We start from the raw sequence: 19,155 nt of genomic DNA on the forward strand, positions 1-19,155 counted from the left end.
TTCCCCACCATCCAATCAGAGCTGAAGAAGCTTCTTGGAGAAGAAGCGAAACGTCTTCAAAAGAAAAAACAAGAAAATCCAGTGGCCTCTTGGGAAAAAAAAAATCACCTTTGGGATTCCCAAGACATTTAAACTTGGCAGTCTGTCTAGCTTTCCATTGAAAGAGAAGGCATGTTGCAATCACCCCTTTAATGAGAAATGGATTATATACTGTAAAAACGATGCCTGGCACAAACCAGGAAAATATGAGCTGAAACTAGTTGAATCAGTCTTTGGGCTGAACAATAGCAGCCCAAAACTTCACATGCTGTTTATTCTTTCCTTCACTTCATTTAGCTGAATTCCTCTTGTTTTCCCAGTTACATTGCAATATATGTGCAGGGGGGAAAAAAATAGCAAAGGAGGAGGAAGATAAATTCCTTGGGTGTCCAACCCCACTTGGCCAATAAAGAATTCTATTCTATTCTATAACCATCAATAGCTGTAGAGGTAGTCCTCGACTTACAACCACTTGCTTAGTGACCGAAGCTACAGGCACTGAAGTGACTTATGACCAGTTTTCACGCTTACAACCTCCCCACAAATGGTACAGTGTATACCATTTCAGACAAATAGTTGTCCAATCTCTTCTTAAAAACTTCCAGTGTTGGAGCACTCACAACTTCTGGAGGCAAGTCGTTCCACTGATTAATTGTCATCACTAACAGGAAATTCCTCCTTGGTTCTAGGTTGCTTCTCTCTTTGATAAGTTTTCCCCCCATTGCTCCTTGTCCTGCCTTCAGGTGCTTTGGAGAATAGGCTGACCCCCCCCCTCTTCTTTTGTGGCAGCCCCTCAAATATTGGAACACTGATATCATGTCACCCTAAATCCTTCTCTTCATTATACTAGGCATACCCAATTCCAGCAACTGTTCTTCATATGTTTTAGCCTCCAGTTTTCGAGCACCCACAACTTGTGGTGGCAAGTTGTTCCACTGGTTGATTGTCCTCACTATCAGGAAATTCCTCCTTGGTTCTAGGTTGAATCTCTCCTTGTTCAGTTTCCATCCATTATTCCTTGTCTGGCCTTCAGGTGCTTTGGAGAATAGGTTGACCCCCTTCCTCCTCTCTGTGGCAGCCCCTCAAATATTGGAAGATGCTCTCCTGTCTCCCCTGGTCCTTCTCTTCACTAGACCAGCCATGCCCAGTTCCTGCAACTGTTCTTCATATGTTTTAGCCTCCAGTCCCCTCATCCTCTTTGTTGCTCTTCTCTGCACTCTTTCCAGAGTCTCAACATCTTTTTTACATCGTGGTGACCAAAACTGGATGCAGGATTCCAAGTGTGGCCTCACCAAGGCCTTATAAAGTGGTATTAACACTTCACGTGATCTTGATTCCATCCCTCTGTTGATGCAGCCTAGGATGGTATTAGCTTTCTTGGCTGCTGCTGCACACGGCTGGCATGACGCGTGTCAAGAGAGAGACATGGCGTACACTTGAGGCACACTTGTTTTTAATTGCTATAGAACATTTTCCAAGACTAACATCCGGCACTGGAAGCGACTTCTAAAGTCGAGCCTCGAGTCCAACCAGCACTGTGACTGTTAAATAAAATGCAGAAAAGCACAGAAACTGGTCTTCAAACACCACACGGCTGATGGCTTCTGGTCACCAGAAGAATCTTCTCAAACGTCAAGTTGGAAGGACCCTGCGGAATCTTAACGGCAGCCTTTCCGTTAACTCACCTGGTTGGGGAAGCCACAAAAACAGAAAGCAGAATAACGAAGAGTTGGAAGGGACCTCGGAGGTCTTCTAGTCCAACCCTCTGCTCAGACAGGAAACCCTGTACCGTTTCAGACAAACAGTTGTCCAATCTCTTCTTAAAAACTTCCAGTGTTGGAGCATTCACAACTTCTGGAGGAAAGTTGTTCCCACTGGTTAATTGCTCTCACTGTCAGGAAATTTCTCCTTAGTTCTAGGTTGCTTGTCTCCTTGGTTAGTTTCCACCCATTGCTTCGTCTTGCCTTCAGGTGCTTTGGAGAATAGCTTGACTTCCTCTTCTTTGGGGCAGCCCCTGAGATATTGGAACACTTCTATCATGTCAATCCTAGTCCTCCTTTTTATTAAACTAGACATGCCCAGTTCCTGCAACCATTCATCGTATGTTTTAGCCTCCAGTCCCCTAATCCTCTTTGCTGCTCTTCTCTGCACTCTTTCTAGAGTCTCCGACATCTTTTTCACATTATGGCGACCAAAACTGGATGTAGAATTCCAGGTGCGGTTTTACCAAGGCATTATAAAGCAGTACCAATACTTCATGTGATTTTGATACTTCCAGTGTTGGAGCATTCACAACTTCTGAAGGCAAGCTGTTCCTCTGGTTAATTGTTCTCATTGTTAGGAGGTTTCTCATTTCCAGGTTGCTTCTCTCCTTGATTAGTTTCCGTCCATTTGCTTCTTATCCTCCCTTCAGGTACTTTGGAGACTAGCTTGACCACCTCTTTTTGTGGCAGCCCCTCAGATACTGGAACACTGCTAACATGTCACTCCTAGTCCTTCTTTTCATCAAACTAGATATACCCATGAGCCATGACCGTGGCAGATGGATTTAGGAGTCTTTCTGTTACAGCCTTATCACTGCTTGGCCAAAGAACCTGGTTTTTTTGACTCTCTAGTGAAGATGGCCTGAGGGGTAGACACAGGGCTCCCACCATGGTGACCATCACAATCACTCGTGTTTTGAAGCTTCAGGGCAGTCACCCTGACCACCAGCTTCCAAGTAGATGAGGACACTCCAGCACCAGAGCGAGACCTGGTGTCCCCAGTCTCAAAATGCATCCAGGTGTATTGTCCCACATCACCAGTCTTCCAACCACCATCCTGTCCAGCATGTTAGGCCAGATAGATTCTTGCAGTTCCGGTAATCGATTTCCTGCAACCATTGGACCATCCCAAGGGGAGCTTCTAAGTGACCCCAGAAGAAAGCAGTCGGTGCCAAGTTGGGAAGAAAATCCATGGCCAGCGGCTCTTATCAGGTTCTAGAACGGAATCTTCCCACCATCTGTCCTGCAGGGACTTTCTTCTGTAGACCATCAACAGAAATGGGATGGATTCTGGGTGCTCCATCACTGAAGGTTTAAAGAAGAGATTGAACAACCATTTGTCCATAATGTTATCGGACTATGATGGCGAACCTTTTCAAGACCGAACCTGAACCCCCAAAATGCAACGTGTGTGTGGACCCCGCGCATGTGTCCCGCCCCCTCACAGCCCCTGCAACGGCCCACTCCCATGCATATGCGGCCTCCCCGCAAGCGGCCCACCCTCACACATGCGACCAGATGACCAGCTGGCTGGTGGGAGGCACGTTCGTATGCGCAGCGGAGCTTAACTGGGGCGACGGCTTGCGTGTCCACAGAGAAGGTGTTGCGTGCCACCTGTGGCACGCGTGCCATAGGTTCGCCATCACGGTTATAGAATCTCCTGCTTGAGCAAGGGGCTGGACTAGAAGACCTCCAAGGTCCCTTCCAGCTGTTATTCTGGTCAACATCTGGTTGGAGGAAGGTTACAAACAAGCCGCATATGTAATCAACGAAGTAGGGTTTAGCACGAATATGAAACCTTCTAGAGCAGTGTTTCTCAACCTTGGAAGCTTGAAGATGGGTGGACTTCAACTCCCAGAATCCCCCAGCCAGCGCTGCTGGCTGGGGGGATTCTGGGAGTTGAAGTCCACCCATCTTCAAGCTACCAAGGTTGAGAAACACTGCTCTAGAGTGTTGGAAATGCTCAACCTAAATGACCCTGAAAAAGAGGCAATATAATTTATTCCCCTCAATCCTTGATAAAAGATTGATCGTTAAGAGAAGTGGCAACATCTACCGAGAATGTTGTCCTTAATGTTTCGATCTTCCCAATTCTATCCTTCTCCTAGGATGGTCCTTCACATATCATCTTAAGCCCGACATGGAAAGCTTGGTGTTTGTGCCCAACTCTCACCTCCACCCGTGAAATCCTCTCCTGTTGAGCAACGGTTGGCCAACTATACCAAGCCAACTGTTTTCTTGCAAGTCTCCTCTTTCAGATGCAGCTGGGCGAGTCCTTTCCTCCTGCAGGTATCTATGGAGGTTCTCAGTCCTCCAGGTCATGGTTGTCCCAAAGGTGCTTTTTCAAAAGGCGACTGGACTTTCTGGTTTTTCTTTGAAGATGTTCCGCTTCTCATTCAAGAAGCTTCTTCAGCTCTGACTGGATGGCGGGGAATGGAAGGATTGATACTCCTTGCAGACAGCTGGTCATTTGCATCCTTTTAGTGAGTTGTTGAGGCCTCTTGGAGGTTTACCTGTGTCCTCAGGGTCACCTGATTTGAAAGAGGGGTCCAAGAGGCCATCTATGTCCATACTGAACAGCCCTCCCTCAACAGAGGGGGAGGGATACAACACCACCTATCCACAGTCTACAACACAGTCCTTTCAACTGTTCCAAAAAGGCCACACCCATTTGCACCACTCAGGTGACCCCAAGGACACAGGTAAACCTCCAAGTGGCCTCAACGACTCTCTAAAAGCATGCAAATGACCAGCTGTCTGCAAGGAGTATAAATCCTTCTATTCCCCACCATTCGGTCAGAGCTGAAGAAGATTGATTGATTATTTATTTATTCATTCATTCAATTTATATGCCGCCCCTCTCCGAAGACCCAAGGCGGCTCACAATACACTCAAAAAATCACTATAAAAACACTTAAAAATTAAAAACATTAAAACCCATTCACACCATTCATGGCCGGATCTCGTCAGATCGCAAAGCGAGATCAACGGCCCCAGGCCTGCTGGAAGAGCCAGGTCTTCACCGCTTTTCGGAAGGCCAATAGGGTGGGGATGGTCCAGACCTCAGGAGATAACTGGTTCCAGAGAGCTGGGGCAGCCACAGAGAAGGCCCTCCTCTGCGGGCCCGCCAGCTGGCATTGTTTAGCTGACGGGATCTGGAGGAGACCACCTCTGTGGGATCTTACCGGTCACTGGGAGCTTCTTGGATGAGAAGTGAAATGTCTTCAAGGAAAATTCAGACAGTCCAATTGCTTCCTGAAAGAGCACCTTTGGGTTCCTCCTACAGATATTCTCCCAAAGCCCTTTTAGCATCTGTCTCCCTCCCACCCCAAGAGCTGCACCCCTCCCCCTTTTTTCGATGATGGGCTGAGGATAGCTGCACTGTTCTTCCCAAGGACAGGCCCACCCCACCCCCACCCCCACCTTGGCAAGATGGGCCTTGGTGAATCCCAGCCATTCCTCCACAAGGAATGGTTCAAGCCGTTGCAGAGGGCCTTCCCCAAATTCTTCTGGTCCACTGATATCAGCAAGATTTGAAGTCCTCCTTCGAGGCTCGGTTTCAATGTCCATCCATCCTAACTTCCAACAATCCAGTCTGATACTTCCAGAAAAATATTCCCCAACAGGGCAAGATGCGCACAACTGGGTCTCCAATGTCTGGTTGTGTTGTGGCTCCGTTACCTGAGCCTGTGTCATCGACAGGAGAGGACTCCGAGAGTGAAGAAGAGGAGTTGGCAAGGCCTCCCTCTCCAGGACCCTCCTCTCTGGCAATGCCTTCGGTGTCCGCCACAGGGCAAGAGATAGGACTGGGGCCAAGCACGTCCACGCAGCCACAGATGGACAGTGATGAGGGTAATGAGTCTTGGCTGGATCCACGCCAGCGTCGCAGAGATAAGCGTGCGCAACAGAAGAAAAGGCGTGCCCAAGATTAGGCTGAGTCACTGGACCACACCCCACAGGGTATAAAAGAGAGCGTGGTGGCCAGTCAAACCTTGTGACGAACAAAGCTGAAAGCTTCCACGCCATTCTGCATTGCCAGACTTTTGCTATAAGACTTAGCTGGATTATCTCTGGACTTGATTAACTCCGTAATTATTGAGCTGTTTCTTTTGATGTATCAGAAGTGGGGAGAAGTTATCTCTCCTCTTCGTAAATAATAAACTCTTGGCAGGCAGCCACTAGGTTGTTGCCAAGTTCCGTTATCTTAAGGAAAAGGATTTTGCCGGCTGGTTTGGTCTTTAACTCTTGAATGTCTGTTGGTGTGTGTGCGTGTGGTTGGGGGCAGAACAGGTTTTAAAGAGGCAGATATCCCATAATGACAGAGCTTCGTCTTAAGTCATCAGGAAGTTTAGTGGTGCAGAATTAATTTTTCTCCCAAGGCACATTTCACCCCACCCCACCCCACCCCACCCACCCCCAGAAGCAAGGTGATACAACTCTGGTCCACTTTCCCAAAATGAGTCTCGTTTGAAGAGGTCCAAAAACATCTGCGTGACGGACATCCATCGCCTCTTCTCCAGGTCCAGGGGGATGTTGGAACTGGGCAGGCTCAGTGGGCCGGTTTGTTATCCCCCATGGTGAAGGGGAGGGTTACGGAGCTGCAGCTTTTGCTGCGTTTGCTCTTCCGTCCCCAGGCGAGGAGACCCCCGGAAGCCTTGCTCGGCAGGGGGGTCTTGCGGCTGTTCTCTTTGTTGCTTTTCAGCGCAGCTCCCGCTCCGGAGGTTGCGGCTGTCGGCTTCTTGTCCGCTTTCTGGAGAAAAAAAAGGAAGGGCCAGATGCTCAAGAATAGTGTCAACCCTGAAGGCATTACAAAATAAAGAGAATCATAGATATCAGATTGTACGAGGGGAGATTGCAATACCTAGTACAACGGAAGGAGTAGCCTAAGAGTCAGCAACCCGTGGCTCTGGAGCCGTATGTGGCTCTTTCATCCCTTTGCTGAGGCTCCCTGTCGCCGGTCGGCTCCACAATTGATAGGGCTTTTGGTTAGGACAGGTAGAGGAAAAAGGACGCTGTGCTAGGAGTGGGGGAACCGGACTTCCGGTCGGCTCCAGAATTGAGCGGGGGGCTTCCGGTTATGACCTTTGTGGCTCTTTGAGTGTTTAAGGTTGCCGACCCCTGGGGTAGCCACTCTCTGAAGCTACATGGGTAAAGAGCTGGGATGTAAAGGTACACAGGTTGGTTAAACAGTTCCACGAGAAATATCCTCAAAAACCAAAGGGACCTCAAGGGGGAGGAAGAGGTTGTTAATTTAAACACTGATGAACCTCTATGTAGTTTCTTATTTTCAGGAGCTCCTCGTCAGTTAAGGGGGCCCGACTGTCAACTCTGAAGCAAACCTGGCTGAGGTTCATCTTGGAGGCTTCAGGGTTGCCACAAGGAAGAAGAAGGAGGGACAGGGAGTGGGGGAAATAGACTGGGGTTTTATTGTCAAAAGAAAATGTTTTTCTGTGGGAACCAAGGACATTCCAACAGGCGGCTGGGGGAGAGGAGGAGCAGAGTAACCAAATATTGGTTGGTTGCTGAGCACATTGTAAGCCGCCCTGAGTCTTCGGAGAAGGGCAGCATATAAATCAAATTAAAAAAAAAAAAAAAAAGTAACCGGCTCTATTGGGCAATGTGACTGATGACTTGGGGGGAAGGGGGAACTTTCACTTTTTAATTGGGTGAAAGCCGTGGGAACTCTCAGAGTCGGTTTTCACCAGCTGTGCCAATATGAAGTATCCAATAAACTGTTCTTTGAGGAATCTACCTGCCACGGGATTCTGCTTTCAATGGGTGCATTACTTGGAACGCTCACAAATAGGTTATATCAGTAGTCCTCGACTTATGCCCACCATGGAGACCCAAATTGATGCGGCTAAGTGAGACTTTTGTTAAGTTGAGTTTTGTCCTCATTTTTTTTTTTTTTTAATTTGATTTATATGCCGCCCTTCTCCGAAGACTCAGGGCGGCTTACAACGTGCTCAGCAATAGCCTTCATCCTTTTGTATATTTATACAAAGTCAGCTTATTGCCCCCACAAACTGGGTCCTCATTTCACCTACCTTAGAAAGGATGGAAGGCTGAGTCAACCTTGAGCCTTGGCGAGATTCGAACCCTGCAGTAATTGCAGGCAGCTGGTCTTAATAAGCTTAATAACAGGGTGCCTTAAACCCCTGTACTACCAAGGCTCTTTTACAACCTTCTTTGCTGCCGTTTAGTTAATCACTGCAGCGGTTAAATTAGCGACCGGGTTGTTAAGCGAAACTGGCTTTTCCATGGACTTCGCTTGTCAGGAGGTCACAAAAGGGGATCACGTGATCCGGGGACACTGCGACCGTCATAACTACGAACTAGTTGCCAAGCAACCAAATTTTGATCACGTGACCAGGATGCTGCAATGGTCATTAAGTGTGAAAAACGGTTATATGTCCATTATAACTAGATGTAAAAGATTGCAAACCCTCTCTTGGAGACCCCCGGGTCCCAGAACAGTTGGGTTCCACCCTACTCCATCATCCACCATCCCTGGCCCCATCCTCCTCGGCTTACCGCACTCTGTCCTTCTGGGGGCAGCAGAGTGATAACGCCCACTTTCACCCCCTCCTCTCCGGCCACCTTCAACAGCTGCACCACATCTGCGTGTTTCGACCACCTGCAGTCTTGGCCATTGATGGAGACAATGTAGTCCCCTTCCTTCAGACCGGCTTCCTGTCGAGGTATATAATTTGCTGGAGTTGGTTTAGATGGGAGGGGAGAGGCTGGGAAAGGGTGGGAAGGGAGACTAAAACATACCACACTATCACCACACTATAAAAAAAGATGTTGAGACTCTAGAAAGAGTGCAGAGAAGAGCAACCAGGATGATGAGGGGACTGGAGGCTAAAACATTCGATGAACGGTTGCAGGAACTGGGCATGGCTAAGTCTAGTGAAGAGAAGGACCAGGGGAGGCAGGATAGCAAGTCTTCCAATATTTGAGGGACTGCCACAGAGAGGAGGAAGGGGGTCAAGCTATTTTCCAAAGCACCCAAAAGCCAAACAAGGAATAATGGATAGAAACTGACCAAGGAGAGATTCAACCTAGAAATAAGGAAGAATTTCCTGACAGGGAGAACAACCCATGGAACAGAAGTTGCCTTCAGAAGTTGTGGGAGCTTCATCCCTGGAAGCTTTTAAGAGACTCGACTGCCATCTCTCAAAAATGGTGTAACGTCTCCTGCTTGGGTGGGGGTGGGGGTTGGACTAGATGACCTACAAGGTCCCTTCCAACTCTGTTAATCCATAATAAATAATAAAAAAAAAACCTTGGGGAGGTCAGCCAGGAAAGAGGGATGCAAGATGAACACGCCGTAGGAGGGGGGCACGGAAAATGAGGTAGGAGGTTGGAAACACACCACCAAAATAGCTCCATCAAAACAAAAACTTTTCCTGTTGTTTGCCATCTGGCAGCTGGTCTTCTGGCCACACAGCATGACCGCTGGGTCATGCAGATTAATTTACCTCTCATGGTTCATAGCTGCTGATAAGACTATTCTTCTCGGCCATTAATTTTGCATACGCTCCCTTTGAAGTTCCATACGGTGGCCGAGGTCACCCCCTTCTTTGTGACTTGGGCGATGAAGTCCTTGTTTTTGTGTCCAGGGATTCAGGTTCCATCTATCTGTTCTCCCAGGCGCCGAAGTTCTTAAGAGGAACGCGGAATGACCCGCTTTGTAGATGCACGGATACGGCGCTTATTGGCTGAAAACTAAACTAACTGGCCAAGAACCAACTGGAATGTTTATCAACATCGTTATGGGTTCTTGAGCTTCTACTGAATTTCTCCCAGCATCGGATTTCCATCCTGACCCAAGACTGCCCCTGTAGTTGCTATCTTACATTCGTTTTGTGTGTTTTGCTACCATGCGGTGACTGTCTGCCTGAACTGTGTGTATGTGTGTGTGGATGGAAAGGGGAATGCTTGGGGGAAAGCGAAAGTAACTGCTGTATCTGCCCGAGATGCTGCTTCAAAGTCACCCGGCTGGGAGAAGAAGGCAGCTGCATACCAACTTGAAGTCATCGTTCTGAAAACATCTTGCTTTGAATCTGATTGGTCGTGGAGGGATCAGCGATGGGAGACAATTATGGCTTAACATATATTTAATTTTTTAATTTTTAATTGGTTTGTCATTTTAAACTGGGGCCAAATTAATATATATCCTTTTAATTGTTCTTAATGTTTGCATTGTATCTTTTTATCTGGCTGTACACCGCCCTGAGTCCCTTGGGAGAAGGTGCGGTATATAAATTTGAAATAAAATAAATAAATAAATAAATAAAATAAAAGGAAGGAAGAAGTTGAATTTAGGGATTTGGGCGAACGATTCTTAGTTCCGGCTATGCATTACTGCAATGTAATTGACTTCTAATAAAACTATACCTTCCTCAACAAATGGAACCAAGTGCTGGCAGATCTAACAGCCCCTCTGAAACTGGGAACCCCTGTAAGATTTCCAAAGCAACCCTGGATCCCAGCTTGCTTGTTACAGGATGGGCAACTCACCGCCGCACACCCACCAGCGATGATCCCAGCGACCAGGACCGGAGAATCGCCTCGCAGGGTGAATCCAAAGCCGTTTGCTCCGCGGACCAAGTGCACCGTCCGTGTGGGGTGCCACTTATTCTTGGCAGAGAAAACGGAGAGGGGTCCCTGGTGGTGGGGGAAAAACAGATCATGCACTAGAAGACAGGGAGAGATGGGGCTGGGTCGCGGAGGCATTCTGAAGTTGTTCATACGTTACACTGGTCAACAGAAGGAAATATTTGTAGCTCAGGGCTGAATTGTGGATCCTTGGCGATCTCTGAGCTTAGTGGTTTTCTAGCGACATTTCATGATCCAATTAGGTAACATCATCAGTGCTAGAAGGGAGCGTTGCTTGTGGAGAGGAAGAGGAGGGAGAGGGAGAGGGAGGACAATGACAGATAGGGTCCTTGGAGTTCTCTGAGCTTGGTTCCTTCCTCGCAGACATTTCATTGCCCAACTGGAGAACATCATCCGTTTTAGAAGGGAGTAGGATTTGCAGGGGGAGGAGGAGGAGGAGGAGGAGGAGGAGGAGGAGGACAACAACTACGAGGTCCTTGGAGCTCTCTAAGCTTGCTTGATTTCTTGCAAATGTTTTATTGCCCAACTAGAGAACATCATCAGTGCTCGAAGGGAGGTGTCAGCGTCTCAGCACTGATACAGAAAAGGGAGGATGAAGCCTGAACTTTTGCCTGCTAAATCCCTTTGAAGATTCGGTCTCCTCGGAGATGAGGAGGGGGGAACCATTCCTGTGAACTGACGAAAAGGGAATCAGGAGAGTGACTTGGAAGATAGCCAATGAGAAGCAGAGAATTGGGGATCGGAAAGGGAGGGATTGGGGGGCAAAGATCAGTACTGACCACGAAGAGTCAGGATCAGGTTGCTGTGCTCGAATAAAGAGAAAATTTCCTTAAAGATTGGCAGTTTGGAAGTTCATTTATTTTGAGATAGCATCAAAACCTGACAGACGGTCAATACTGACCTTCGCCCCCCAATCCCTCCCTTTCCGATCCCCAATTCTCTGCTTCTCATTGGCTATCTTCCAAGTCACTCTCCTGATTCCCTTTTCGTCAGTTCACAGGAATGTTTCCCCCCTCCTCATCTCCGAGGAGACCGAATCTTCAAAGGGATTTAGCAGGCAAAAGTTCAGGCTTCATCCTCCCTTTTCTATGTCAGTGCTGAGACGCTGACAGGAGGGAGCATTGATCTCTAGAGATTAGAGATCTAGAGATTAACACCACGATTAAGAGTGGACCAACAACCAAACAATAAACAACAGCCTAATCAAGGAACCAGCAAGAACACTCCCACCAACACTGACAGGGCAAGCCACATGTATATAAAATAAGAGCAAACCCCATTTCTTTCTAGCATTGATGATGTTACGTAGTTGGGTCATGAAATGTCTGCAAGCAAGCAACCATGCTCAGAGAGCACCCAGGACCCCACATTAACACTTGTCACTCTGATCACTCTTCCCCATCAACTAACACTCACAGATCGACTGTGTCTGGCCTCTCTAAGGCCCACTGAACCATTGTGGTTAAGAGCCTCTGACAGAACGTTCTCCACCAATAACTTCGCCTCCTTTTGACTTCTCCATGCTTAACTGGTCAGCAAATTCTGGAGGTTAGTTACAATGTGGGCAGGAGGAAATAGCCAAGCAGAGGACAATTCTTCTTTTGAGCTGATACCTGTTGTGGCTCCGTTGCCTGAGCCTGGGCTATCGACAGATGCAGACTCTGAGAGTGAGGGAGAGGAGTTGGCAAGGCCTCCCTCTCCAGGACCCTCCTCTCTGGCAATGCCTCCAGAGGACACCGAAGGCCAAAAGATAGACCCAGAGCCAAGCACATCCCCGCAGCCACAGGTGGACAGCGACGATGAAGATAAGTGCTGGCTGGACCCTCGGCAGAGGCGCAGGGAGAAGCGTGCGCAGCAGAGGGGAAGGCGTGCCAGAGATTAGCTGAGTCACTGGACCACACCCCACAGGGTATAAATGTGGGTGTGGTGGCCGGTTCAGTTTGTGACGAGCAAAAACTAGAAATAATCCATGATCTCTGCGTTACTGGACTTCTGCCTGCCTTGTCGGACTGCATTTGGACTAATCCTAGTATTGCGGAAACTTTGCCTGCTTTATCAGAATGCTTGCAGTCTAATCTTTGTTTTGTGTGAGTAAAGTCTGAATTGGCAGCTAGCCACTGGGTTGCTGCCAGATTTATCTTCAAAAATTTTGTCGCGTGGCTTATTAACTCCGGGCCGTCTGTGGGGGTGCGTATGTGGGACGGGGACAGAACAATACCAAAACTTCACATGCTTTGGTCATGGGGCACCAGGAGATATGGCCTAGGCAAAATTATTCTACTGACAAAGTGGAGGAAAAAGTAGAATGGAAAGATAATGCATTGGCTGAATGGACAGCCTCACTGGAAGATCCTTGGAAAAGTTACAGATTACTCTTGGGAAAAGTTGAGGGAAGGAAGGTGTCAGGCCTGGAAGCCATCTTTTATATTGGGTCAACAGGCCTGCCACATTTACTACTGTGGGAAATTGGGAGAGGGGGATTGTACGGAGCCAGGGTGATATGTAGTCATAATAACATTCTTTTCTCAAAGAGTCAAGGACATCCTGCCCTGCACCTGGAGGGCTGGAACTGGGAGGTATCTCCAGTTGGGACGGTGCATTAATTGGACCATGTGATGGACATGTGGGTGCAGGGGAAGGGACTTGGACTTTCTTTTGGGTGGGGAAAACCTGGAAGCTTTCAGATTTGGGTTTTCCCAGATGTGCCAATATGACATCTCTAATAAAATGGAACTTTGTGGAACTTCAAGCCTCGGAGTCTTCTTTCGTTGGGGGTGTTCCTTGGAACCCTGACAGGATCAAAGAGATGATGACACTGTCCTTGGAACAGCTATTCATTATTTCTGGAGACAAGTTGAGATGGTGAACGTTGGTTCTTGCCATCACCAGAACCGACTTGATGGCAACTAAGTCTATCAGGAAATTCCAATTTTACTCCAACTGTACTCTTGGGTCCATCAACTTTCTTGGGTAAATGTGAATTCTTATGAAAGTTGAAGAACCATGCAATGGTAGTGCACAAGTGTATACTGGAAATCACAACACACAGGGCTATTTGAATTCTAGTTCTATGAGGACAGGACCTTTGCTGTCCACACAAACACAATTCTCTCACAGAAGGTATCAAACTTACCAGTCTATGAAAGATGTCGATGACCTTCACCTTGGAGAAGTTAGGAGATTTGATTTCAGGTCTCTGATGTGTTTTGGCTAGAAGAATACAACAGGAGGGAAAACGTTACAACTTTGGAACCTGGTTTCTTCCATACTTTAGTTCACACTGAAGATGGATCTAAGACCAAAAACAAAAAGTGTGCTTTCCATTCACTCAAATACAGAATTTAACTCTGGGCAAGTTCCTAGTCCTTCAACCTAGAACAACCTAGAACATCTAAAAAAAGAGCTGGAATGACACTTAGAACTTCAGAAGCCATGAAGGGAGAGTTTAATAGTGAGCATAATCAGGTCTCTGATCCTTCATGAAACACCAAAGAAACATGTCTTTGCTACTGGTCAATGGAGGTCATGGATGAACCTAACCATTTATTTATTTATTTATTTATTTAATTTTTTTAATGTTGTGTTGTCTGCTCCAAAAGCTGTTGTGTTGGCAGCAACCCCATGAAAATGTAACTCTGTGGCTTAAAGGTCCTCTTGGATTTATGGTTACTATCGGAAGGGTAGGTAGAAGCTATGGCCAAGAGATCTTCACCTTGTTTTGGTCAATGTGTTGGCCGCAACCCAACTGGCCAAGGTGACACTCATTCATGTCCTTGTCACCACAGGGCAGATTATTGCAATGTATGATGAGTGGCACCCCACTTGAAGATTGGTCAGAAACTGGAATTAGAGCAAACTGTAGCTACCGTATTTTTCGGCATATAAAATGCACCTACCTTTTTTGGTGAGGAAAAGAAGAAAAAGAAATCTCCCTCTGCCTCTGAGCAATTTTGCCTCCTTGCAGCAAAGAGCAAACAGCCTGCTTTACTTTCATTTTCGTTTTCAGCATAGCTCGATTAGCACAAGAAAAAAAAAATCTGCTCCCAGCAATTTACCTCCTTGCAGCAAGCAGCAGAGCCCTGCGCAAAACAGCTGAGAGCAAAACAGCTGAGAGTCGGGAGGCCGATCCAATCAACTTGTGCTAATTAGGCTGTGCTGAAGCTGAAACGAGCTGTTTCTTCTTGCTGTTTGCTTGCAAGGAGATAACTGCTGCGAGGCAGAGGCCAAAGGGTGGGGGCCATTGGGTGGGCGGGACTACATTCGGTGTATAAGATGCACCTAAATTTTCACCCCCTTTTAGGGGGGAAAAAGGTACGTCTTATACTCTGAAAAATATGGTACTTGCATGCCAACAGGCCACAGCTGTTATAGCTACCTTTCATCTATGTTGCGGGTGTTGTATTACACGAGGTTTCCAGGCACAATTCCAAGGATTAATTTAACCTTTAAAGACCTACATGGCTTTGCTTGTAGATCTTAGATACTGGATATTTTTTTTGGGATTTGATTTATATGCCGCCCTTCTCCGGAGACTCAGGGCGGCTTACAATGCGTTAAGCAATAGCCTTCATACTTTTGTATATTTATACAAAGTCAGCTTATTGCCCCCACAAACTGGGTCCTCATTTCACCTACCTTAGAAAGGATGGAAGGCTGAGTCAACCTTGAGCCTGGCGAGATTCGAACCTGCAGTAATTGCAGGCAGCTGATGTTAATAACAGGGTGCTTTAGACCACTGTACTACCAAAGATATGTCTTTGTCTAGTGAAAAGAAGGGCTAGGTGTGTGACATGATATCACGTTCCAATGTTTGAGGGGCTGCCCCAAAGAAGAGGAGGGGGTCCACCTATTCTCCAAAGCACCTGAAGGCAGGACAAGAAGCAACGGATGGAAACTCATCAAGGAGAAAAGCAACCTGGAACTAAATGCATTTTTTTTACTACCTATTCCCCTGAGCCGGTAATAAAAAATGCTTTTAAAAGAGAAAAAAAAGGGTCCAACGATCACAGCTGTGGCGCATGATCGTTGGAGACTTTTTTGTTACTTTTTAAATGCATTTTTTTTACAACCAGCTCGTGTGAGCCGATCGTAAAAAAATGCTTTAAAAAAGTTTTAAAAAAGGCTCCAACGATCGCGCGCCACAGCTGATCACACCCCACCCCCGCGCGCTGTTCTACTTACCTTCTGTTAGGAAATGGCTATTGTCTAACTAGTTGGTCAGGCAATATATAAACTATCAATACATGTTTGTCAAAAGGAATTATATTGCTTTAAGACTGTATTGCATCATCCTGTATCTTGATTGGCTAAGCTCTGTAGCCAATGTACTTAAGGGAAAGCCTGAATCATGGCTTGTGTGGATACTACACCATTTTACCTGCTTATTTGCTGTTACTCTCTACCTATTCTCTCTGCATGATCACTGTTTGATCATAGCTACTTGTTGCTTTCTACTAATTATTGAATGTTTTAATACTGAACTTGTTCCTGTTTGAAACTCAAGAAGAATTGTTTTATTGTGTAATGACAACAACTGGTAAGAAGACTTTGTACTTGGAATATCCCTGAATTGATATTTTAACTATCGCCTTATCTGTGTATGACTTGGATTGTTATTGGGCTTTGCTTTGCTTTTTCCTAAAAGTAAAAGACTACCACAACTCAGTGTGTCAGTATATTAACTGTGTTTATTCACTCTCAGCCGCTTTCATGGGCATACTCAAGGGGTACTCTGCTCAATAACCCATAACATCGGTTATGAGCCAAGAATATCCTTAACTCCTTCCCAAGCCTCCTTTTGGTGTGCACTGTGTGTGTGTGCACACCCACACCTCACATTTGGTGTGTGGTGCGCATGCACAGCCAGCGAACCAGTAGTAAACCGGTTCAGATTTCACCACTGGTCTACTTGAGCAGGAAGGTTTGGCTAGAAGACCTCCAAGGTCCCTTCCAACTCACATCCAGCCAAGATTGGCAAGGGCTGCCATCTGATGAATCACAACTTTTTGGGAGACAAAAGCCCAGCTTATCTACTGGTTCACTTACGATGGATGTCTGGGGCTTCCGCGGTTTCAAAGAAATCTTCCTCATGGTCAATTTCAGAGTACTTGCTGAGGGACCGTTTGTGGGCCAGTGAGAGGACCTCCTGCAAGATATCCATCTTCCTCAAGATCTTGCACAAGCTGTGGATCCTCATGGCCTCCTCATGCTCGATTATGGCTTTCTTGAGGTGAGCTTTCCCTGCAAAAACACAACTCACGCATGTCCACCTTGGAGAATCAAAACGCCACAGCCCAACGCCACAGTCTTGAGTTGGCTACTTTTCTGAAAGGACCTGGTTGATCCTTCTCATAAACCCCTTCAGTAGAAGATATAGAAGAGAGCAGAGAGAAAGATCCCTTAGAAAGGACAAAAGAGGTACTGATGGGTATTTTAGAGCAGGGGTCTCCAACCTTGGCAACTTTAAGACTTGTGGACTTCAACTCCTGGCAAAGCTGGCTGAGGAATTCTAGGAGTTGAAGTCCACAAGTCTTCAAGATGCCAAGGTTGGAGACTCCTGTTTTAGAGAGTAGACAACAAGGCAGATGTAGAGCAGATAGAATATTTAGATTAAACATGAGTGATGTAGAGGGATACAAGATCCCAAGGGAGAAGCATGGGAGATGGATCAAAAAGTCAATTAGAGTTTATTTTATTTTATTTATTTATTTATTTATTTATTTATTTATTTATTTATTTATTTATTTATTTATTTATTTATTTATTTATTTATTTATTTCAATTTCTATACCGCCTTTCTCCAATTAGGACTCAGGGCGGTGAACAGCCAAAGTAAAAAACAGGACATACAAAATTTAAAAACAGTTTAAAATAGTTGAAATACTAAAAGAGTTGAAATACTAAAAAGGGCAAAGGATGATAGATAGATATAGAATACATCTTAATATGAGATTTGTTTGATTAAAGATTAGAAAATAGAGCTAGAAGCGAAAACTTGGGAAAATGTTGTTATGCATACTGTTACCTGATATAAGTTACTATAACTACTACAGTAGTGGCCAAAATTGTAGAAACCTTTTGGGAAAAGTATATTTTCTAAAACTTAGCTAATAACACCACTTTTTTGGGGGGAGTAGTAGTAGTACCGTAAAGTTATATATCAATGGAAAGACAATTTAATCAAGAATGTAATGCAATAACTTTTACGAAGGATTTGCTATTAGAATAGCAGTTACAGTATAAAGGAGAAAAGTGAAACAGGTCGAAAAAAATGAGATATACAAAAATGGTCACCATAGAAAAAACGAGATATACAGTATAAAAATGATCACCATGTCAGTTAATCCTTAGTTGGGTGACCTTTAGCATGAATTATGACCTTACAATGTCTTCCCGTGGAGTGAACCAAGTCTTTGAGTTCTGCAGCTGTTCTAATGTGAAACCAAGATTGAATGATGGCTTCTATGAACTGGGTTTTATTGCTGGGTCGCTTCGGACTAACCAGTTTCTTTAGTCGGCTCCATAGATTTTCAATTGGGTTAAAGTCTGGGCTATTCCCAGGCCATTCCAGCAGTGGAATATGATTATCTTGAAACTCTCCCCCCCACCAAAAAAAGGGGTGTTATTAGCCATCAAACCTCAAAAATACACTTTTCCCAAAAGGTTTTCCACAATTTTGGCCACTACTGTATGTATAAGTAAATGTTAGAAGCTGACAGATTACGATCACATAATGCTTAAACAGTAAAGAGTAAGAGATGATGGATAGATACCTAATACTTCTTAATATGGGAATTGTTGTATTAGGGGTTAGAAATAAGAGGCAGAAAGTAGAACTTGGGAAAACATTACATACTGCTACAAAATATAATACATCAGAACCAAAATGTATATGTAAATCTTAGAATTTGAAAGATTATCATTGTGTATAGCTAAATAATATTACTAGTATTTTGTATAAAGCAAATCGACCCAGACAATGTACTGTTCACTAAATATTTATATATGTTGAAGAAAAAAAAACCATAAATAAAATTATATAAAAAAATAAACCCCTCAGTGCTCAGGAAACATCACACCTGCTCCATCCATCAACACAACTGAGAAACTGCCCTAGCAAAACTGTCCTCTAAATTTTGAGAGTTGGCTAAAAAAAAACAAAAACCTCTGGTACCCTTACCTTAAATTTAAATATGATTTTCCAAGTGGACCGAACGAGCTTAATTTAAAAAATGGAAGTCGTTCTACGAGAAGTTCTACAATTCACACCGACAAAAAATGTTGCCCCTTATAGGAAGCAAGTCTACATTATGGGTCTGGATGTTGGCACTTCCGGAATCCACGACACAAATTAACGTCACAATACCAAAGTTTTGCTTGGTTGGCTAGGAGACGAGAGAGATGGTTCCAGAAGCTGTGGGAGTGTCAGGGTTCCAAGGAACACCCCCAACGAAAGAAAACTCCGAGGCTTGAAGTTCCCTCAAAGTTCCATTTTATGAGAGATGTCATATTGGCACATCTGGGAAAACCCAAATCTGAAAGCTTCCAGGTTTTCCCCACCCAAAAGAAAGTCCAAATCCCTTCCCCTGCGCCCACATGTCCATCACAAGGTCCAATCCAAGCACCATCCCAACTGGAGATGCCTCCCTGTTCCAACTGTCCAGATGCAGGGCAAGATGTCCTTGACTTTCTGAGAAAGGGATGTTATTATGACTACGTATCACCCTGG

General features: G+C 45.5%; 1 protein-coding gene across 1 annotated transcript in view; it reads right to left on the reverse strand.

The window, feature by feature from the left end:
* Positions 1-6,169: 6,169 nt before the first annotated feature.
* Positions 6,170-19,155, reverse strand: part of RHPN1 (rhophilin Rho GTPase binding protein 1) — a 51,908-nt gene continuing 38,922 nt past the window's right edge. The window contains exons 11-15 of the mRNA XM_070941948.1: positions 16,473-16,667; positions 13,561-13,637; positions 10,329-10,475; positions 8,337-8,495; positions 6,170-6,552 (exon numbers count right to left, since the gene is read on the reverse strand). Coding sequence (XP_070798049.1) covers positions 6,352-6,552; positions 8,337-8,495; positions 10,329-10,475; positions 13,561-13,637; positions 16,473-16,667 — 779 coding nt within the window. The 3' untranslated portion in view covers positions 6,170-6,351. The remainder of the gene's footprint in view (positions 6,553-8,336; positions 8,496-10,328; positions 10,476-13,560; positions 13,638-16,472; positions 16,668-19,155) is intronic.

This window comes from Pituophis catenifer, unplaced genomic scaffold (assembly GCF_029215685.1).
Source record: "Pituophis catenifer annectens isolate HBS135680 unplaced genomic scaffold, rPitCat1.0.hap2 SCAF_3, whole genome shotgun sequence".
NCBI classification, from domain to species: Eukaryota; Metazoa; Chordata; class Lepidosauria; order Squamata; family Colubridae; genus Pituophis; species Pituophis catenifer.